General features: G+C 42.9%; 1 protein-coding gene across 5 annotated transcripts in view; it reads left to right on the top strand.

Moving 5' to 3' along the window:
• SIDT1 (SID1 transmembrane family member 1) overlaps positions 1–23,529 on the top strand; it is a 94,060-nt gene that overhangs the window by 55,485 nt on the left and 15,046 nt on the right. For all 5 annotated transcript variants that reach the window (XR_006818069.1, XM_046003168.1, XM_046003167.1 and 2 more), the window contains 9 exons: positions 3,209–3,252; positions 14,046–14,117; positions 15,442–15,587; positions 16,446–16,519; positions 17,739–17,805; positions 19,058–19,131; positions 20,137–20,260; positions 20,470–20,587; positions 23,046–23,182. Coding sequence is in view for 4 of the 5 variants with exons in the window: in XM_046003168.1 (XP_045859124.1) it covers positions 3,209–3,252; positions 14,046–14,117; positions 15,442–15,587; positions 16,446–16,519; positions 17,739–17,805; positions 19,058–19,131; positions 20,137–20,260; positions 20,470–20,587; positions 23,046–23,182 (856 nt within the window). In the remaining variant the exon portion in view is untranslated. The remainder of the gene's footprint in view (positions 1–3,208; positions 3,253–14,045; positions 14,118–15,441; positions 15,588–16,445; positions 16,520–17,738; positions 17,806–19,057; positions 19,132–20,136; positions 20,261–20,469; positions 20,588–23,045; positions 23,183–23,529) is intronic.

Below are 23,529 nucleotides of genomic sequence, written 5' to 3'. Positions count from 1 at the left end.
TCCCTATCAAAGTCCCAACTGACTTTCTTACAGAAACTGACAAACTGATCTTAAAATTCATAGGGAAATGCAAGGGACCCAGAATAGGTAAAATAGTCATCAAAAAAAAAAAAAAAAAAAAAAAGAACAAAACTGGAGGTCTTACAATTCCTGATATCAAAACTTACTACAAAGCTGCATAATCAAAACTATGATATGTGGAAAGACATAAATCAATGGAATAGAATCGAGAGTTTAGAAATAAACTCCTTACATCTATGGTCCTATTTTTAACAAGGGTACCAAGATAATTCAATGGAGAAAGGATATTCTTTTCAACAAATGTTGTTGAGACAACGGGTATCAACCTGAAAAAGAACAGTTTTGCCCCTACCTTACACCATAGGAAAAAATTAACTCAAGGGGTGCCTGGCTGGCTCAATCAGCAGAGCACATGACTCTTGATCTCTGGGTCATGAGTTCAAGGTCTACACTGGGTGTAAGGATTACTTAAGAAAAAAATCTTTGGGGTGCCTGGGTGGCTCAGTCAGTTAAAGAGGCTGCCTTAGGCTCAGGTCATGATATCAGGGCCCTGGGATCAAGCCCCACATGGGGCTCAGCAGAGAGCCTCCCTCTGCCTCTGCCTGTTGCTGAGCCCACTTGTTCTCTTTCTGTCAAATAAATTTAAAAAAAATCTTAAAAAAATAAAAATAAACAAATAAAATAAAATCTTTTAAAAAACTAACTCAGATCAAAGATCTAAATATAAGGGGCACCTGGGTGGCTCAGTGGGTTAAGCCTCTGCTTTCGGCTCAGGTCATGATTCCAGGGTCCTGGGATCGAGCCCCACATCGGGCTCTCTGCTCAGCAGGGAGCCTGCTTCCCCCTCTCTCTCTGCCTGCTGCTCTGCCTCCTTGTGATCTCTCTCTCTCTGTCAAATAAAATTAAAAAAAAAAAAAGATCTAAATATAAGAGTTAAATCTATAAAACTCTTAGAAGAAATCATAGGTGTAAATCTTTTGTAACCTTGGATTAGGCAATAGTTTCTTAGGGCACCAGAAGCATAAGTAACAAAAGAAAAAATATAGCTAAATTAGACTTCATCAAAATTAAAACTTTTGTGCTTTTTAAAAAAATTTTTTAAAAGATTTTATTTATTTATTTGACAGAGAGAGGGAACCCAAGCAGAGGGAGCAGCGGGCAGAGGGAGAGAGAGAAGCAGACTCCCTGCTGAGCAGACAGCCTGATGTGGGATTCATTCCATCCTAGAACCCTGGATCATGAACTGAGCCAAAGGCAGATGCTTAACTGACTGAGCCACACAGGGGCCTCTGTGCTGCTGCTGCTTCTTTTTTTTTTTTTTTAAGATTTATTTATTTTATTTTAGAGAGAGAAAGAGAATGGGAGCTGGAGGGGCAGAGGGAGAGGGAACAAGAATCTCAAGCAGGCTCCCCACTGAGCACAGAGCCCAACATGGGGCTCCATCACTCAATCCTGAGACCACGACCTGAGCTGAAACCAAGAGTCAGGCGCTTAACCGGCTGTGCCACCCAGGAACCCCAAAACTTCTGTACTTTTAAAGGGCCTATCAAGGAAGTGGCTCAGTGGGTTAAGCCTCTGCCTTCAGCACAGGTCATGATCTCAGGATCCTGGGACCAAGCCCAGGCATCGGGCTCTCTGCTCCGCAGGGAGCCTGCTTCCCTTCCTCTCTCTGACTGCCTCTCTGCCTACTTGTGATCTCTCTCTGTCGAATAAAGAAAAATCTTTTTAAAAAAATTTTTTTAAAAAGGACGTGAAAACACAACACACAAAATGGGGGGAAATGTTTGCACCGCATATATCTGTTAAGAGTCTAGTGTCCATACTATATAAAGAATTCTTATAAGCCAACGATACAAAGAAAAATAAATAAAAAGGACAAAGGTTTGAATAGATATTTCTCCAAAGAAGATAAACAAGTGGCCAACAAGCATATTAAAAGATGCTCAACATCATCAGCCATCAGGGAAATGCAAATCAAAACAGCAATGAGATGTCACTCCTTATCCACTAGGATGACTACAGTATTTTTCTTAATGGAAAACAACAAGAGTTGGTAAAGTTGTGGAGAAATTGACACCTTACACAATGCTAGTAGGAATGCAAAATAGTTCCTACTATAATGGTACTGTGGAAAGTTTTGAAAAAAATACAGTTACCTAATACCCAACACTTCCATACCTAGGTATACCCAAGAGAATTCAATATCCACACAGAAACTTGTACTCAGATGTTCATAGCAGTGTTATTCCCGATAGCCAAAACATGGAAACAACCAAATGTCCAAGTGTAAACAAATAAATGAAACATGGTGTACCATACAAAGGAGTATTATTCAATCATAAAAGACTGATGTATTGATTTATGCTACACATAGATGAACCCTAAAAGCATTATGCTTAATGAATGAAGCCAGTCAAAAAAAGACATTTAGTATGGTTTATATGAAACTTCCAGAACAGGCAAATATATAGAGACAGAAAGTAGATTTGTGGTTGCCTGAAATGTACAGAAGAGGGTATTGGGGAGGGACTGCTAATAGGTTTTTAATTTGGGGGAGGTGATGGAAATTTCTGGAATTAGGTAATAGTGATAGTGGCACAGTATTGTGGGTTTTTTAAAGATTTGTTTGTTTGTTTGTTAGAGAGGGAGAGAGAGCACAAGTAGAAGGAGTAGCAGGCAGAGGGAGAGGGAGAAGTGGCTTCCCACTGAGCAGGGAGCCTGATGCAGGACTTGATCCCAGGACCCTGGGATCATAACCTAAGCTGAAGGCAGACGCTTAACTAACTGACCACTCAATTGCACAGTTTCACAGTTTTGTGAATATATTAAAATTCATTGAAATGTACACATTTAAAGGGTGAACTTTATGGTGTGTGAATTATCTGAAAATAAAGGAATCTGAGAATAAATTAATGAATTTATGCACATAGAAACATGCTTAGGAGTGGAATTGGCCATATGATAAGTCTATGTTTAACTTTCTGAGGAACTGCCAAAGAGTTTTCCAAAGTGGCTACACCATTCTACAGTCCGGCCAGCAGTGTGTCAGAGTGCCAGTTTCTCCACATGCAAAGGCTCATTTTTAAGAGATTCTAGCAGACAATTCGGCAACAAAGTCTATGGGGAACAAATGTAAAAGGCTGAGGTTTTCACTGTCTTAGAAGCATGTGTGTGTGTTTGTTTACAGGTTTCAAAGAAAATCCATCGATGGAAGCTTTGGTTCCAGTGATGGTAAGAAAAACCCTGGTTTCAAATTCAAATGATTATAGAGTGTGTGGCAACATCCCATTTGGTACTTCTTTTGTCTCTCTGCCCTTTGTAATTTCCTAACGCTCCCTCATCCTCTCCCACAGGGTAATCTAATCCTCACTCTTTCTAGAGAAAGCAGAGCTAGTGAGAACCAGTTTTCACAGTTGGTAATTACTGAGCTGCGGAGCTCATGCTAAAAACCTTTGCTCGGAGTGTCCCTTGCAGTTACCCATACCATTTATCAGCCATTCATCTCTTTTTAAAAGTTGAGTCTTTTCTAGGTTGTAAATTGTTGTCCCCAAACTGACTTGTGAACAAAAGTAAGAATTTATTGTGTCAACTCTAATACAGAGCTCACTTTCCCCAAATTAAGAAAGAGGCTTTTTTGTTCACGTAGCTAAAAACCTGAAATGTTTGAAACTAATTAGTATAAGAAAGAGTATAATAACTTTGGGAAATCCAGAATGATTGACTATTTGCCCATCGTAAGATGCCCTTTCCTCCACTCTGATAATTTGAACAAGGGAATTCAGTTACCTGATCTTTTTATCAAATCTTCAAAAAATTTAACTGTCCTCATTTTTTTAATTGAGAAATAATTGACCAGTAATACTGTGTAAGTTTCAGGTATAAACTCAATGATTTGATATCTGTATATATTGCAAAACAATCAGCACCGTGAGTCTGGTTAACATCCATCACCACAGAGAGTTACAATTTTTTTTTCTTGTGATGAGAACTTGTAAGATCTACTCTTTTAGGAACTTTCAAATATATGATAAGTAGCATGAACTACAGTCACCAGGCGGCATCTTATATCCCCAGGACTCATTTCTCTTACAACTGGAAATTTATACCTTTTGTAAATGTCTTCATTTTTGAAAAGTCTAAATCAGTGTGAGTTACTCAGTGTTTGTAAGTTCTTTGGCATAGAGTGCTTATTTGGAAAAGGAACGATGAAATGAGACTTGATTTTTAAGTCACATACAGCAGATGTTTAGTTCTGTGTTTTCTGTACTTAAATGAGCCCACAGAATATTAGAAAGACACAAACTGGTCCCCTACCCACCCAGCAGGAACATTTCTCACTCTGCTGGAGGGCTGCTTCTCCTGCCTTCCTTTGATTTTTTTTGTCTTCCTCAATGTCAGCACGTTTATTTTTCCAGCCACCCAGGCAATTGGTTTTGATAACATTTCAACTGTGAAAGGACACCTGCTCTAGTGTCTTTAAACTCTGAGGTCCTACTTTCCCCTGTATTCATAGAATGTGTAAATGAATTTGTCTTCTCTCTGGATCTCATCCTTTTTCTTCTGGTGTTCTCCAAGTTTTGCTCTTAGTTTAGGTCTCCACTGAACTTAGAAAGCCTGATTAATCAGATCCCATTGGTGCTCTGTGAAAGAATGGTCTGTTATTTTTTTTGTATGAGTGAAGACATTTTATTATTGTAATGTAAATTATTGTAATGATAATATTGTAATAATAATAAGGAATTTCCATGTTTGGAAGAGTTTCCTGAACAGTTAAATATAAGTGGACAGAGCTGAGACTTTAGTCAGATCATTGTCCAAGATCAAGAAGGTTCTGAAAATTAGCTACAAGCTACAGGCACCCTTCAGGTGGCAAGCAGAAATGAAAGAATGAATGAATGAGTGAGTGATAGAAAGAAGGAAGGAAGGAGGAGAGGAGAGGAAAGGAAGGGAGAGAGAGAGAAAGAGAGAGGGAGGGAAGAAGGGGTAGAGGGAGAAAGAAAGTAAAGATGCATCAGTTAGGATTCACACTGTTGCAAATAACAACAAAATAGAGCTCAAAACATGCTTAAATAATAAAGAGGCTCCTCTCTTTGCAAGTTGAGCAGAAGGGTGGGCTTCAGGGTTGACTGAGTCTGGTGGCTCTGGTCCTTTTCCCTGCCTTCCCTTGACTCTGCTTTACTTCCAGTGCTGATGTGAGGTGAATTAGTTTGACACCCTCACCTGAAAATGTCTGAAAGGAAGGACTTTTTCAGGAGCACCCAGTAACTTCTCATATTTCACTGGTGTAGAGTGTATCATTTACTTATTGTTAAATCAGTCACTGCAAAGGAGTAGATTTACCTGCAGATCAATCAAGCCTACTTACAGATCAATCAGACCTACTTACGGAACTGGATCTTCTTCCTCTAAGACCTGTTTCTCAAACTTAACACTGTTGACTTTACAGGCTAGATAATTCTTTGTTGTTAGAGGCTGTCCTGTGCCCTCTAGGATGTTTAACTGCATTCTTCACCTCTACCTACTAGAAACCAGTAGTACACGCCATCCTCATGACAACTAAAAATGTCTCCAGACATTGCCAAATGTCTTCTTGGGGGCAGAATGGCCTCCCCACCTCTACAGCCCCAATTGAGAATATCTGACTTAAACACCCAGACTGCCGGGTGAGGATACCTGAACAAAATCCCAGCTTAGAAAGTAGGGAATAGGATTGCTCACCACAAAGGGCTTTGAAATAGGGAAAGATCAGGAGCCTTTTTTATGCAAACAGGCTATATCGGAAAGATGGCCCATGACAAGTGAGACAAGACCTAGATGCTGAAGACAAGAACTAGGAAAGAACTAGTTAGCAACTCTTTAAAGCACATCGAAGGGAGCATTGAGAAACCAGCCTGGAGCAAGAGACAGAAGCAAGTGAGGGACACTATCTGTCTGAAAGCTAAGGTGAGACATTGGGGGGGCGGAGGGACTTTGCCTTACGGAGGAATGAGGATACAGAAATGCCTTTCTCTCCCAGGGTCCAGGGTCCATGTGACTGTGGGGGCTACAGGAAGATCAGTGGAGATCAGAGCTACAGGGAATAGCAGAGGCGCCGGTAACCAGAGCAGAAACTAGGAACACTCTATGAAAGGGAAGGAGGATCCCATTAGACTTGGGATCCACCCAAATCAGTGCGGACCCAGACGTCTGAAAGGGAGAGGACAAATGCTGCCACAAGAAGATGTGGCAGGGAAAACTCTTGCAAGAGAGAAGAAGCCCACTTCACTCAGCCCAGTAGGATGGTGGGAGGAAGATGGCAGGGGAGTGGGGTAATGACAAAGTGACCAGGTGAGCAGGACGTGTGTATCTTCCTCTCCGTGCTGAACTCTGGGAGTGTGGTTATGGAGTATTGACAGATTAAAAGGAAAGCCAAGCAGAGGAGATTTTACCCAGATTGTCACTGGGGACTCAGGATGCCTGTCTTTTTTTTTTTTTTTCCTCACAAACATTCTCTTTATAGATAAGCTTACCATTGGCGGCAAATTTTAACAGAGTAGAAAGGCTTCACATATATTGTTCATATATATATATATATACACACACACACATACACACACATATATATAACAAATATATATAAACATTAAAGATATATATATATATTTAACAAATATATATTTGTTATATTATTTATTATTATTATTATATATTATATTATATTAACAAATATATATTTGTTATATTTAACAAATATATATATATGTAAAGATTTTATTTAGTCAGAGAGAGAGAGCACAAGCAAGGGGAGCAGCAGGCAGAGGGAGAGGGAGAAGCAGGCTCCCCACTGAGCAGGGAGCCTGATGTGTGATTCGATCCCAGGACCCTGGGATCATGACAAGCCAGAGGCAGATGCTTAACCAACTAAGCCACCCAGGCATCCCTGTTTATATTTAAAGTTTATGTATCTTTCTGAAGAGAGAAGCTCTGAAACTAATGTGCACTGAGGAGGCAGGTCAGCTCTGAGACCCCAAGACCCCTGGCCCCTGTGCACCATCCGTGGTGGGGGGCCGTGAACCCGAGGCCCTTGCCAGCTCCTCCCCGCTGAGTTCCAGGAGCGCTCCCACCATTGGAGGAGTTCTAAGGCTGGATCTTTTCTATTCTAGTTGCCCTTTTAAACCAGGGCTTTTGTCTGTGCCTCAAGGCGGACAGATTTGCTCCCGGTCCCTCAGAACTGTCCCTGCCACCCCAGTTCCTCCAGGGCCCTTCATTAGCATTAGCGCAGCTTTGTTTTTCCTGCTGTTCTATCTTTAGCTGCGCAGAAGCTGCTCAGTCAGCCCCAGTTCTTCAGGATGAATGGCTCTATAAATAGGTGCAGATTTGGCGTGTCCGTGGAGGAGGTGAGTTCAGTGTCTTCCCACGTTGCCATCTTGGACTGGAACTCTCTCCCCAACTTTTGAGACTTTGGGCATAGGTAGCCTATTGGCATAAAACTGAAATTTCTCAGCAGCGAGTTCGCGTCATTTCTGACTCCCTCTTCAGTTTCCTCCTGAGTCCTGGACCTCCTGAGTCCAGAGACAGAAGAACGCAGGACAATTATAAATAGGAAGCCTCTGAAAGATCCAAACGTGCTCAAAATGAGTTTTTTCCCCTCACACTGAGCATTCCACATAAAAAGCCAGCATGTGAGCATATCTTATGCAATGTTAACAAAGTAAACAGATGGCAAAGGGTTTGTGCTCAGAAAAAAAAAAAAAAAGATGCCAGAACAAGTTTCTTCATTAAGATGAGCTCGTTCACAACTTTATATGTTTACTTAGTCCCAGCCAGAACATCTTGGTCTGCCCTATAAACTGGTATTTTGTGTTTAATTCTTTCTAAATACCATAGAGAGTTAAATATAAGTATGTAACTCCCCTTGCGGAGCATCAAGTATATTTGAAGTTTGGGAGAGAACTCTTTGGTTTTCTGCATTCCGTGAAGTCCTTAGACGTTAGGAAAATTAATAGAATATTATTATCCAGTGTTGGCCAATCTCATATTTAAGCTGTGCCTGTAGATGTCCACAGAGTTACACATCTTTGTGTGCAGGCACTGTAGTGCCTTGAAAACCCTGATGCTCTCGTACCTCATAGAGCTACAGGGGCGTTGCCGCTGCCTCCCAGTGGAAACAGCGGCCGGCAACTACATCAGAACCACCGCCCGCTCAGTTATAAGCCAGAGCAGAGTATCAAAGCCAGTACCACAACCGAGTCAGAACAGACCCACGCAGCTGGCTTTTCCTTTGTAATGAAGTGTCACCTCACAAAACAGGGATCGTTTTTGTTTGCTCGCTTGCTTTGATCTTAACTTTTGTGTTTTTTTCCTCCTTTGTTCACACCCACAAAAATACTACTTCCCACAAACCATTTCAACCTCCTACCATAACCAGACTCAAGCCTTTTCCTAGGCACACTTCTGCTTCTCATAGCAGAGGGCTTCCCAGTAACACCAAAATGCCCCAGATTGTGGGTGTTATGATTTTAGTGTCATTCTCTACTTATTCTTTACACATTTAATATTTTTAATTACATCTTTTTTAAAGGACGTAGGCTGATGGTTAAAAAGAGGGAGCTTAAAGCTACAGATTTTTTTTTTAAAGATTTTATTTATTTATTTGACAGAGATCACAAGTAGGCAGAGAGGCAGGCAGAGAGAGAATGAGAGGGAAGCAGGCTCCTCGTGGAGCAGAGAGCCCGATGCGGGACTCGATCCCAGGACCCTGAGATCATGACCTGAGCCGAAGGCAGCGGCTTAAACCACTGAGCCACCCAGGCGCCCTAAAGCTACAGATTTAATCCATATCAAAATGCAGCGTTTTTCACAGACCTAGAACAAATAATCCTAAAATTTGTATAGACCACTAGAGGCCCTGAATAGCCAAAGCAATTTTGAAAAAATGACCCAAACTGGAGCTTTCGCAATCCCAGATTTCAGGATATACTACAAAGCTGTAGTGATCAAAACAGTCTGGTACTGGCACAAAAATAGACACGTGGGAAAAGGAAAAAGTCTCTTCAACAAATGGTGCTGGGAAAACTGGACAGCTATATGCAATGGAATGAAATCGGACCACTGCCCTATACCATACACAAAAAATAAACTTAAAATAGATTAAAGACCTAAATCCATAAAACTTCTAGAAGAGAACATAAGCTGTAATCTCTTTGACACTGGCCTTAGCAACATTAGCTATGTCTCCTCAGGCAAGGGAAACAAAGGCAAAAATAAACTCTCGGGACTACACCAAAATAAAAATTTCTGCACACCAAAGGAAACCAAAAAAAAACAAAAAACAAAAAACCTCCAACAAATAATCCAATTTAAAAATGGGTAGAAGAGGAACACCTGCGTGGCTCAGTCGGTTAAGCTGCTACCTTCAGCTCAGGTCATGATCCCAGGGTCCTGGGATGGAATCCCACATTGGGCTCCTTGCTCAGCAGGGAGACTGCTTCTCTCTCCACCTCTGCCTGCCACTCTGCCTGCTTGTGAGCTCTCGCTCTCTCTCTCTCTGACAAATAAATAAATAAAATCTTTTTTAAAAAATGGGTAGAAGACATGAACAGACATTTCTCCAAAAGAAGACATCCAGTGACGAACAGACACATGAAAAGATGTTCAGCATCAGTCATCATCAGGGAAATGCAAATGAAAACCACAATAAGATACCTGTCATACTGTCAGAATGGCTAAAATAAAAAACACAAGAAACAGCAAGTGTTGGTAATGATGTGGAGGAAAAAAGAACCCTCGTGCACTGTTGGTGGGAATGTGCACTGGTGCAGCTGTTGTGGAAAACAGTATGAAGTTTCCTCAAAAAATTGAAAAATAGAATTAATCATATATCCAGTAATTTCTACTGGGCATTTACCCAATGAAAATGAAAACAATAATTCAAAATGTTATATGTACCCCTATGTTTCTTGCAGCATTATTTATAATGACCAAAGTATGGAAACAGCCCAAGGGTCTATGGGTAGATGAATGGATGAAGAAGCTGTGGTATGTGTTTGTGTGTGTGTGTGTGTGTGTGTGTGTGTGTGTGTGTAACAGAATATTACTCAGGGGTGCCTGGGTGGCTCAGTCCTTTAAGTGGCTGACTCTTGGTTTCTGCTCAGGTCATGATCTCAGGGTGGTGAGACCGAGCCTCATATCGGGCTGCATGCTCAGCAGGGAGTCTGCCTTACGATTCTCTCTCTCCCCTCTCTGTCTCTCCCCCTCGCCCACTCCCCCTCTCTAAAATAAATAAATAAGTCTTTAAAAAGAAAAAGAATATTACTCAGCCATAAAAAAAGAATGAAATCTTGCCATTCACAACAGCATGGATGGATCTAGAGGTTATAATGCTGAGTGAAATAAGTCAGTCAGAGAAAGACAAATACCATATGATTTCACTCATTTGTGGAGTTTAAGAAACAAAGCAAACGAACAAGGAGAAAAAAAGATGAATTAAAAAACCAGATTTTTAAATACAGAAAATAAACTGGTGGTCACCAGGGGGAGGTGGGTGAAGAGATGGGTGAAGCTGGTGATGGGGATTCAGAGTACACTGATGATAAACACTGCGTTATGTATAGAATTGTTGAATCATGTTGTACACCTGGAACTAGTATAACACTGTATGTTAATTATACTTGAATAGAAAGTTTTAAAAAAAGGGAGTTTAAGCTTGAAAAGAGAAAAATGTGAAAGACACTGAGGGAAATGTAAAAGACTACATCACCTGGGATGAGCCCATCACCATGGTTTCTGTGAGACTCCCCGCAGTGAACTAGACGGAAGATACTAGCATGACCCAATAGAGCATCATCGGCAAGCAGCAGCAGACCACCTAAAAAGCAAAGGTTGTGCTTAGGTATTTTTTTAAAGTATCAGCTTACTATAGTGGAGATGCAAAGAAGTCTCAACCTCCTCGTCTCTTTTGAAAGATATTCTTGGGCACTCTGTGAAAGTAACACACTTGATATTCATATCTTGAAGGAAAATCCCTGTATTATTTTTCAGTTATGAGCATAGTTTTGGGGGCACCAGGCCTTCTGCTCAGATCATGATCCCAGGGTCCTGGGATTGAGCCCTGTGTCAGGCTTTCTGCTCAGTAGGGATCCTGCTTCCCCCTCTCTCTCTGCCTCTACCCTGCTCCCCCCACCCCATTCATACCCTCTCTTTCTCTCTCAAATAAATAAATACAATCTTTTAAAAAAAAGAAGAAGAAGAAGAAAAGTTTTGGGGCACCTGGGTGGCACAGTCGGTTAAGCATCTGACTCTTGGTTTCAGCTCAGGTCAAGATCCCAGGGTCAGGAGATCAAGCCCTGAGTGAGGCTGCATGCTGGGCGTGGAGTCTGCTTAAGATTCTCCCTCCCCCTATCCCTCTGACCCTCCCCCCGCTGACACTCACACACACACACACACACACACACACTCCCCCCCCCCAAAAGAAGAAGAAGATAAGTTTTAACAGAAACCAATACAATGAACCTCTCTCCATCCACTATCCGAGGAACTCTGGGCAAATCCTTGATTTCTCAAGTGTCTCCCTTATGTTATTTTAAAATGGTGATCACAGTACCCACCTCATAGGGCTGTTGAAAAATTAAAAGAGTAAATTCTTGCAAAGAACTTCAAAGGGTGTCTGACATACACTAAGTTATCAGTAAACACTGGCCAGTAGTAGTAGTAGTAGTAGTAGTTAGTAGTAGCAGTACTAGTGGGTGAGGGAATAGTAAGTGGGACTCATTACGGTCAGCAGTCGCAGCAGCAAAGCTCTGTGCTCTAACTATGGCCAAATCTGTCCTAGGTCAAAGAGCCCATCAAATTGTACACGACATTTCCATGTGACATTACTATTGTGCACAAAAAAAAATTTAATGTCTCATACTTAAGCGTCTGCAAATAACCTCCTTCTTTGCCTTGAAGTTGGATGAAAAGCATAGAGGGTGTTGACACCATGTTATATATTTATGGGTGAGCCCAAGAAGGGCCAAGGAACATCTACTCTCTTGAAGTGATAAGACACAGATCAAGGAATTCCCAGGCCTGGGGACAGTGCCAGGGAGTCTGCATTCCGAGGGCCTGGGAACAGCCTTGCTCAGGAATGCTGTATTAGCCAAAGGCCTTGCTGTCCGGCTGAGCCCACTCTTGGCTAAGCTACCAAAAGGAGGAAGGAAATGGAGACTCCCAGGTCACCTTCATCACCCAGCTAAATATTTTGAACTCAGGATTTAATTCTTTTTCTTCATGAAGAAAAGGAATGGACACACCAAGAGTTAAAAAAAACATGATATAGCCTACAAATTGGCTTGTTTGTAATGTTTTTACTATCCACCCATGGGAGGAAGTTTTTGAGCTGGATGAGGAGAACCGGCTGTGACAAGAGATGAACTGTTGGAGGCTTTTGGTTCCCCATGTTATGTACTAGGGCAGGAACGTAAGCTGTAACGAAGTGTATTTTCTATGAAGAAATGGAAAGATATTTACAATGAGGTTGTTATAGACTATCCTCAGTTATGTGTCTTCACTGAAAAATGTATTTCCCTGAAACAGTATACCAGACTGACCAGTTAACTCACAGACTCTTTTTGACTGGAATGTGATACAAGCAACATCACCTCAGAAGAAAGATACAATATTGCGATTCCCGCCAGCCTGATAACATCCCAGATCCTTGACAAAGCTCAGGAGGCAGTGAAGACATATTCTCCTGCATCTCCACAGACCAGAGTGGCTCCTGGAAACTTTGTAGCATTAAGTTAGAGTCAGAGAAAAGGCCTAGATAGGCTGCTTATTTGTGGCTTCTCCTCTCCTCCTTCAGCTCCGCCTAATCCTCAGAGGTGGATAAACTCACTGAAGAGCATCTTGCCTCATAACCAAGGAGACCATCGGGAGATGTTTTTCTCTGATGCTTGTGGTGGCCTGGCTCCAGATGACACTGCAGACTCAGGAACGGGGTCGCTCCCTGGGCTGCTACCAGGAGAACCTCAATGGAAACATTTGAGGAACATTATCTTATTCGATTTTTCTCTCCCTGCCAACAGACATTTGGCAACAGATCCAGAAATCTCTCTCAAAATATCTCACATTCTTCCTCATCCCCAGCTCAGTTGTCATCATTGGTTGCTCCAAGGAGTGCAGTAATTTCCTCGCTATCTGGGCTCATCCTGCAGATAGGGTACTGCTAAATGCTATTTTAAAAACATCCAAATTACAGTGCATTAATTCCGTGTTTCTGTTCAGTGGTGGCCTTCCTCAAAATGATTTCAAGACCTGTGCTCCTTTGGTCTTGGGATTCTGCAGTCCCCTCAGGCGGGAACCAGAAGGGGTTTTTTCCCTGTAAAGTGCCAAAGAGCAAATAATGTCAGACGTCTCTCTCGCAACTTCTCAACTCTGCCGCTATAGCCAAAGGCAGCCATAGACGAACCCAAATGACCGTGGCTTTGTTTCCATAGAACTTCATATATGAATACTGGAATGTGAATTTCATATAATTTTTACCTGTCATGAACTCTTCTTTTGATTTCATTCCCCAACCATTTAAAAATTTTAAAACCATTCTTACTTCAAGAAGCAGACAAAAACAAGACCTGTACCCCTGGGGCTAATAATATATGTTAATTTAAAAGAAAGAAAGAAAGAAAAATAAAATAGAATGAAAGAAATCAAACTATATATCTATATCTATATACATATATAAACACACATATATGTGTGTGTGTATATATACATATATATGTATGCATGTATATACATACATATAAAAGAATGGAAATTATTCAAAAAGAGGTGAAAATAAGAAAAAAAACCTGAAAAAAATAAATAAAAGTCTAAAAAAAAAGAGGCAGGCAAAAACAGGTGGTGGGCTAGATTTGGCCCACAGGTCAAGTTCAGTGAGTCTTGTATTCGAGAAAAAAGAAAATCAAATTTAAAATGTTGTGATCTGATTATTCAAACTACCAGTTGTTTTGTTTTGGCAACTGGACGTTAAGTATTGGCCTCTCTGTGTTTCTTTCCAACAGGCTCTGAAAATATGGTGGCGTCCCATCCCATTGCTGCCGGCACCCCTGAAGGAAGCAATTATGGGGCAATAGGTATTTCCTACAAGGAGTTCATTCATTGAAATATTTCCTAATCCTCCAGAGAATAGGATACAAAGGGCCCTCCAGCCACTACTGACTGTGAGAGTGCATGATGCAGTCATCCTGTAAGATTGTCTTTTCTTTATAAGATGTATCGGCTGGGTGATCTGGAAGGCTCCTTCCAGCTCTAATTCACTCCAGTTCTGTTCTTCTGTGCCAGCCACACGTGAGCCGAATTCCCTACTGTGGCTGCCATTGACCCCCAAGGTCCCCGTGGGGATGCTTTCAGACCCAGCCTGAATTTAGGGCATGAACAGTGTGTCAGAGTCAAGTCAGGGAGCCCAACATCAACTGACTAGCTGTTTCATTCTCAGGTTTCAGTGGAGTAAGGGCGATCAGAAGACTAAGGCTCTGCTGCAGGTGAACATGGCCGTAGGCAAACAATTGCTCTTTCTGGCTAACTTCATAACTGAACCTAGTCATTCACATGGCAACCCCCCCGCCCCCCAGTGTTCATTGAGTGGCCTGAAAGAGACAGAATTCCTGTGGGTCTATGAATGATTCATTTAAAATGTCAGGGCAAAGGGGCTGAGAAGTCCTTATTCTGTTCCGTGTGCTGAACCTTGGAGAAGCATGTGGGTTTCGTGCAGGCTACTTATTTCTGGCTCTGCGAGAACACGTGTGTGCGTGTGTGTGTGTGTGTGTGTGTGTGTGTGTGTGTGTGTGTGTTTAATTCTCTGAACCAAAGAAATAAAGCAGAAGGTAGACTCTGCTCATGGGCTCATCAAGCTGCACAAATTCCCATCTGCTCTGGGAAACATTCACGAGAACACAAGGATTCTTCTTCCTGAGAGTGGGGTTCTCATGCTGTAATCAGAGATGCAGCATGTGGGGGGTCTCGGTGTACACATACTTTATCCACGAGCAATATATAGCCCCTGGATATGTGTGTGCTTACACGGACATGCGGAAGATCCCATACAGAACTGTGCATGTACATGTTTATATATTTATGTTCATATTTTAAAATATGAAACATGACATATAAACATCATCTTATTTTTTGCATCCAAATACCGTATCAGAGCAAATGCCTTTATGTTCTTAATACGTATTTGGCCCTAGAAATAGACAATGTAAATATAAAAAAAATAGGAGAAGAGGAAAATTAGAAGTCCACTGAGGAGGAATTAAGAGAAAGAACATGTGCTGTGGGGAAGGAGTTCATTTTTCAACACAACATTTTCAAGAATGAGTCAGCACTGTGCTTTTTTGCAGAGAGGAATGGGCTCCATGGCACTCGCTCTGGAAGGCAGCTGAGTTTTCTTTGTTTCAGAGGAGTCAAGCTCCAGTCCTGGCAGGCAGATGTCCTCCTCCGATGGTGGGCAGACGTGCCAGTCAGACACAGACAGCTCCGTGGAAGAGAGTGACTTCGACACCATGCCAGACATTGAGAGTGACAAGAACGTTATCCGGACCAAGGTACCTCTGCCTGACCAAACTCTGGGTGAGGGTGGAAAGAAAGTTCAACAAACACACCTTCAGCAAAACTCAGTTTCCTCTCTTTTTCCTTGCAAGGGAAAACCAAACTTCCCTGAGGGCTTTTGAGATAAAACACAAGCACAGACTAAAAGCAATACTCGGCTAATTAGCATCTCTTTCTGGAAGAAGGAAGTGGGAACATTTAGGAGAACATCGCAATCTATTCCCAGTCTTCAGGGTCTGGGGACAGCAGGCTGGCTCAGTCAGAAGGGCTCGGGACTCTTGATCTCTGGGTTGTAAGTTCAAGCCCCACGTTGGGTGTAGAGATTACTTGAGTAAAGAAAACTTTAAACAACACCACTCAGGTTTGAAGTGGCTGACTGAGGACTAGGAGGGCAGAAGAGATCCAGCAGATGGAAGTAGAGATTCACTGAGGGGTATACCCAGGAAAACTCCCTGGTTTTGCACATATCGTCCTTCAGGAATAAAGCTCATTTCTTTCCGGCATATATTTATTATATTGTGTTGTAGCCAGTAAAGGAGATGAAAGCAGGTTGTCTAATTTCAATCCTGTCATTCGAGAACCACACAGTGGACATCTCTGAAAACTGAAAACCCATTCCTGAGATATATGAAGCATCTGAGACTCCCAATAGGTTTTCCGCATCGGCTAATTCTTACTATTTCAGAGAAAATGCTAGGATTTTTATTGAGGTATTGTGGGGGGAGGAAATTGAAAGAAAAGTTTTATTAAATCATTTTAATCCCTAGCGAGGGATTGGATTGAAATTTTGTGAGCTCTCCTTTGTATCTTCTGCCACATACAGTTACGCACTCTCTTTTTATTTGGTATCCTAGATGTTCCTTTACCTGTCAGATCTGTCCAGGAAGGACCGGAGAATTGTCAGCAAAAAATATAAGATTTATTTTTGGTGAGTAGATGACTACTGGGACCATGGCTCCCTGAGTAAAATGAAAGTTTTCTTAGTAAAAGCCACAATCACTTATGGCACCAGTTTCCATTTAATGAAGCAAAAGTGTAGATGTTTTGAGAGTTCATGCCACATTCTATAAGAAAAACAAAAATAACTATAAAAGGCAACCAGACCTAAATTAAAGACATACAAAGTTGGGGCACCTGGGTGGCTCAGTCAGTTAAGCGTCTGCCTTCAGCTTGGATCATGGTCCTTGGATCTCAGGGTCCTGGGATTGAGTCCCGCCTCTGCCTCCCTGCTTGGCAGGGAGCCTGCTTCTCCCTCTCCCGCTCCGCCTGCTTGTGCGCTCACTCTCTTTCTCTGACAAACATAAAATTAAAAAAAAAAAAAAAAGTAAAAATGAGAATGGTAGTAGAATCCCTTTTGTTTAGGGAGCATACCAACTCCCATTTCCAGAAAGACGACATAACAATAACATGTCACTACCTTCCATGAGAGACACTACACGTGAGCCTTTATGTTCTTAGTATGTATTCCGTCTTCTCACCTGCCTGGCTCTTAGAAGAGCCAGTGATTTCCGGGACTAGAGATCTACAGCTTCTCAGAGTAGCTGGAAACCACCCAGAAAGGAGATGGTACCCCAGGGGGTAATAACAGACCTGTGGTGGTCAAGCACCTAGACGCAGCTTCTCTCCAAACCAAGAAGCTGAGCTGCCTGGCAGGTGACACCCTCACACCCCTGACCCCCGATCAGAAGTCCCAAGCTGACGCTGTAACAGCTCTTCCGTTCTTTTCTCTGGAGGACCACCATTTTACTTGGGTACAGATATCCCAGGGAAGCAGGGGCAGTGAGGGCCCCGTGGAATTTCATAGTGGGACCATCATTTTGGAACTAAGAGGTATCTTAGAGAGCCACATCCCTTCATGTGGTCCATCTCCCATTACTGACACTCTGATCACTTTTAATCAGACAGCATTCTAAAGGAAGAGGCCCTCATCCATAATTTGGGTAAAGCAAAAGCAAGTGTTATTTATAGTTTTACCAGTGATTATAGTAGTGGGATGCTGGAGAGACAGGAACCCTATAATCAGTTTCTAACTACTTTTACAAGTGAACTAAGGAGTTATGAGGTGGAAGGATTCTTTTTTAAAAAATTGAGCAAAGATTCATTGTTAATTTGGAAACAACTATTTCCGGTTCTTTCTGCCTGCTTAGGAACATCATCACCATCGCTGTGTTTTATGCGCTGCCTGTGATCCAGCTGGTCATCACCTACCAGACAGTAAGTGCTGCCCAGATCCCAGAATCCCAGTTTCATACTGCAGGGAGAGATTTTTGCTATGACTTACAGAGAAAGGTATCTATCACTTGAGCTCAGTCCAAGTATCAGTTTCCCATTTCAGTTCCAACTGGACCTGTCCATTGCTTCATTTTTGATGGACCTATATCTAGTTCCCAGTTGTTTTATCACAGAAGGGCTTGAGACCTCTTGTATTATTTTGTCACCCATATGCTCTTTCAGTCATAATATCTAGCAACTATATCTGTCATTTACCAGGCTGAACTTCTGATTATCAAGAGGTCATGAATAGAGTAAATAAAGTTCCAGACCAAAACAAAGAAACCAGTGTGTAATTTAGCCTGTGCCCTCTCATTGAGGGTAAGTATTTTCTTATAAAACTAAAAACAGCTTTACAAAACTAGTAAGATATTCAAATTTAGAAAATATAAAGAATAAAAATTAAGTAAAAACAAATAAACAAAGATAGTAATTAAAGCAGCTTGAGAATCCTCCTCATAGTTCACAGAACCTTAGGATCCAGATCCCGTAATGACCTTCTCCAGCGTTTATTACACACAGAAAGCCTGCTCTGAAACTTAGAGGCTGACAGTGTCTCTAATACAGTGTCTCCCAAACGGCTGTGCATCAAAATCACCTGGGGAGTTTTTAAATCCTGATGTCCAGGCTCTACCCTATACCAAATTAGATCCAAGTCTCCGAGAATAGAACCAGGCACCCGTATTGATTAAACCCCCAGTGACTCTAGTGTACAGCCAAGTTTGAAAGCCAATAGTCTAATAATATTTAGCCAATTCCCTACCTAATAATGCAATAAGGGTGAGGACTCTTACGAGGTTTGGGCACCACTGCTTCTAATCTCCAGGGCCCTGTATGAAGATAGAGCTGTACTATGGTCTGGGAAGGTTCTTAATGTTAGAGACGGTGATAAAGACGGAAGACTGAACACATCCCCCCTCATGTCGCCTTGCCTTGCCCTGTGGTTATCACTTCTGCGCACAGAATGGGACAGCTCTGTACCCTCCCAACACGCATCTAGAAAATAGAACATAGCATGACGGTCCTAATAACCTGGTGCTGTGTGAGGAGGGCAGACGACGACCCGTTCCCTGCTGAGAAGGAACCCTGGTTACATGGTAAATCGCTGTGAGCAGGGCCTGCCTTTTGTGATCTCAGGCTGGGCTCAGCAGATGGAGAAACGCTGCATCTCCTCTTCTCACTCTTGATATTGCAGGTGGCGAATGTCACTGGCAATCAGGACATCTGCTACTACAACTTCCTCTGTGCTCACCCCCTGGGCGTCCTGAGGTGAGCCTTGCCCTCTGGTTGCCCGTGAGGCACTTAGAGATGCCTTTCTAGATGATGCGATGTCAGTTTTTAAAAATACTAGAAACAACCATGGAAAACTACCCCAGTTGAGGGTAAAGAGGGATGAAATCTAGAAGTTTTGAGAACAGATGTGCTTCTCTCATTCCCATATAGGGGCTTCAGGAGAGAGTCCTAAGAATAACCAGCTGAGAAGGGCAGGGATGTTTTGAAAAGATCAGGTCCTAGATGTAATGACATTCATCCATGCGCATGAGTTCCTCGTACGCTAATCCACTGAACAACCTCATAAAATAGACAGGATTATCATTACTCCCACTTTCAGATGAAGATGCTAAGGCTTAGAAAGGTAAGGCCTTGCAGGAGGTTCTTCAACTGTCAGTGATGTCAGGACTCGAACCCGGGCCCGCTGCCTCCAAGGCCATGCTCTGCCCTCCAGAACATGGGGAAGTGGAAAGAGCATTCATCTGGCAGCTGGGAACCAGGCTTCTTGTTCCAGAACTAAACCAGCCTCAGTTTCCTGAAATAAAGCAGCCGGCTACGACCAGCTAACACTTCACCATTACAGAGCTGAATATTGACAGGCACAGCATGGGTCTGGCCATGAAAATTCCCTCTCACAGCGCAGCTGAAACCCTTGGCCAAGCTGCCCATCCCTGAAGCAGCTGTTTCCCAGGATTCATTCCACGCCAGTCCTCGGGATAAGAGAGGACTGAGTGGGTGTCAGGGAAGCCGATCAGGCATCCAGGGCAGAAACGGACAGACACATTATCACAGGCTAGGCATCCTAAAATAAAGGAGTAAGGCTAAAGATGATCTCTGATGATTTGCCAGTTATGAAATCTGATGAGAAGGCGGGGCAGAAAACATGGGATGCTGAGAGTACTCACCTGCTCGTTCATGCGTGCATTCCTTCCTTCCTTCATTCATTCTCCAAATCTCTTGGATCGCCTGGACTCTCTCATGGTTTCCCTCTCATCCCCTTAGTGCCTTCAACAACATTCTCAGTAACCTGGGCCACGTGCTCCTGGGCTTCCTCTTCTTGCTGATAGTCTTGCGCCGGGACATTCTCCATCGCAGAGCCCTGGAAGCCAAGGATATCTTTGCCATGGTGAGGAGAGGGCAGCCAAATGAGACGTGGGAGCTAGGAAGGGTCATGGTTCTGAACAGTATCTGCAAAGGGGAGGGACATCTGGCTGGATTGTGTGGTGTTGGATCACAGGAAAAGAATAACAGGAGGCCAGAAACTTGGGTTTCCAGATTGTATGGCTATATCACCAGTCGGTATCTTTCCACTGACCATGCTCTCTCCTCTTTCAGGAATATGGGATTCCTAAACACTTTGGTGTTTTCTATGCAATGGGTATTGCATTGATGATGGAAGGAGTGCTCAGTGCTTGTTACCACGTCTGCCCTAATTACTCCAACTTCCAATTTGGTAATTAGAATTTCCATCAACCACACAGATCTGAGTTATAGGAGTCGTGTCCTGGGACCCTCCCCAAATGTGTGCAAGAATTAAATGATATTTTATGTGAGCTAAAGTGATTTGAGGGCACCTCCTCACAGGACATGGTTCTCATGGGTCATACCATCTTTTCTCTCTGACCACCTTTCAGACTACAAAAGGCTCAATGTTCAATGATGATCCCATGGTTAGATCTGCAGGTGGGCCATGGGCAGATAGAATCCACCAACAGACATCGGGAATTTTCCCTTAGTATAATTTGGCTTAGCTTAGCAATTAGACTGCTTTGGGTTGAAAATAATAGAAAGCCCAATTCAGGGGCGCCTGGGTGGCTCAGTGGTTTAAGCCGCTGCCTTCGGCTCAGGTCATGATCTCGGGGTCCTGGGATCGAGTCCCACATCGGGCTCTCTGCTCGACAGGGAGCCTGCTTCCCTCTCACTCTCTCTGCCTGCCTCTCTGCCTACTTGTATCTCTCTCTGTCAAATAAATAAATAAAATCTTAAAAAAAAAAAAAAAAAAAAGAAAGCCCAATTCAACTGGATTAAATAATAAGGACAATTATCAGTTCACCTTCTGCAAGTGCAAAGGTGGGAAAAGCTTGCAATGGATTTGTCAGGTGGCTGTGGCTCCAGTTCTCTGCAATGCCTTGGGTTGGGCTCGGCCTGTAGGCTGATTTTTATCCTCAAGCTTTTAGGAAACTCATGAGGGCAAAAATAGCTACAGCAGGTCCTGGCTTCCCGTCTCTACTTCATGATGTTTGGTGGAAGCAGCAAGCTGGTTTCCAAAAGCCTTCATTTAAAAGCAAGGAAATTTCTTTGCCAAAAACCCCCAGATGACGTTCTTCTGCACCTCAGTATTTTAAATAGTCAGAAGCCCACGGTTAGCTCAAGCATGGGTTGGTACACCGATCATGGTGGCAAAGGCGGGGCACTACCTTTAGATCACTGAGACCCATTGGTAGAACCAGGGGTTGGAGTTAGCTTTGCCAAAACAAATAGCAAAGGCATGCATTTCTGAATTGAAAACGGGGCAAGATATCTGAGTTAGTACTGATATGTCAGAAAGGAGGCGGGGAAGAACTGATGCTAGTAGTAGGCAATTAACAGTGACCCCCACACTCAAGATAGGGATTTTAAAAGCAGTCATTTTTATGTTTGTGTTCTAGCCTCTGTCCAGAACACCACAGAAATTCTGTCACATTTAATTTTCTTTAGTTGGAAACATTTTTAGTAGAAAAAACTGTAGAGAACTCTATCAGTCACCACTCAGAACAAATGCCAACATTTTTTAAATATTTGCCTTAAATCTACTTTTTAAGAAATAAAACGCCGTGATAAAGTTTGAGGTTCCTTGAACTGCTTTCCAAACTTATTCCTCCCCTTCCCCAGAGGCAATAGCTATGACTAATTTGATATTTATCAGTCCAGTTTGTTTTTATAATTCTGCTACATTTGTAGTAAATTAATATTTAGTTATCACACTCTGTTCTGTAACTTTTTTTTTCACCCTCTGTTCTGTAACTTTTTTTTTCACCCAATGGTATGATTTCAAGATTTACCAATATTGAATCAAGGACATCCAGTTCACTCATTTTTAAGGACTGTCATCTTCTGTAATAAAAATATGAACACTGCATCTATGGGGCACCATCCAGACATTGCACACAGTGTCCAGCGAACACCCTTACGTAGTTCTCTCTGTGCACATGTGGGATAGGTTCCCTGGGACACTTAGACGTAGCATTTTGGAGTCACCTGGCTTATGCATCTTCCATTTTGTCAAAATACTCAGTTTCTGCAGAGTATTAATTCCTACTTCCACTAGCTGCCTAAGAGTTCTCATTCCCCTATGTCAGCATGAATGTGTTATTGTCCAACATTTAAATGTTTCACTATATTCTTGAGCAATATGGGACATTGCCTTGTTGTTTGAATTTGCATTTCCATACCTCTCATGCAGCTACACCACATTTCATTTCTAGCTGTTTTCCATCCCTTGGCTGTAAAGCTGGGTATGAGCAGCGACCAATGTGGTTCTATTTCAGGACGCTGATAAGGACCTTCCAGGCCACCTAGGATGCTTTTTATTGTCCCAGCTCCCTAACTGTCACCAGTATGGGCTCCTGTTACAACTGCTGAACAGCAGCTTTTAAACACAAATTCCTCCGCAAGTGAGGATAGTCAGTTACTTACCGTGTCATCAGATGCTTTGCTTCCGTGAAGTAGGAACAGCCTCAGAGGGCTTTAGGAATGGGATGTGTGGGGCCTGGCTAGAGAACGTGCCAACGGAGGCTGTCCGATGGAGGTCTCCACATAGTCCGTGGGCGACAAATACTCCAGGGCCTGAGGGCAGGGGGTTCCCAGGCTCCAGAGGATCTGTCTGTGGCCCACTGGGTCCGACTGTTTCCGCTCCCCTTGTGTGCCCTCAGACACCTCCTTCATGTACATGATCGCCGGCCTCTGCATGCTGAAGCTCTACCAGACCCGCCACCCAGACATCAATGCCAGCGCCTACGCCGCCTACGCCTCCTTCGCGGCGGTCATCACGCTCACCGTCCTCGGAGTGGTGCGTGCCCACCTCCCTGCCGCCCACCTCCCTGCCCCCCACCCCGCCTTCAGCCCCGCTTTCCTGGGGGCGCCCCCTTAGGAGGTATTCCATTGTTTGCTGCTTGACCTCAGGAGAACGGGTTCGAAATGAACCACAATCCTTGGTTCCTGATAGGCTGCCATCGGGGGTCAATTCATGGTATTTTACTGACCTACGGAACTAGTTATCTCTAATAATGTAAGAGGCACCTGTAAAGCTAGCCCTGCAGAGTTTCGCCGTCAAGCTGGGACCTCACTCACGTGAGATCAGCATATAGACGGACAAGCTGATCGGAGAGACTGAGTGGACACCACTCGTGGAATGTG

This window comes from Meles meles, chromosome 4, assembly GCF_922984935.1.
Source record: "Meles meles chromosome 4, mMelMel3.1 paternal haplotype, whole genome shotgun sequence".
Classification (NCBI taxonomy): domain Eukaryota; kingdom Metazoa; phylum Chordata; class Mammalia; order Carnivora; family Mustelidae; genus Meles; species Meles meles.
Note: the sequence above shows the minus strand (reverse complement) of the source record. Positions and strands in the feature narration are given on the sequence as shown.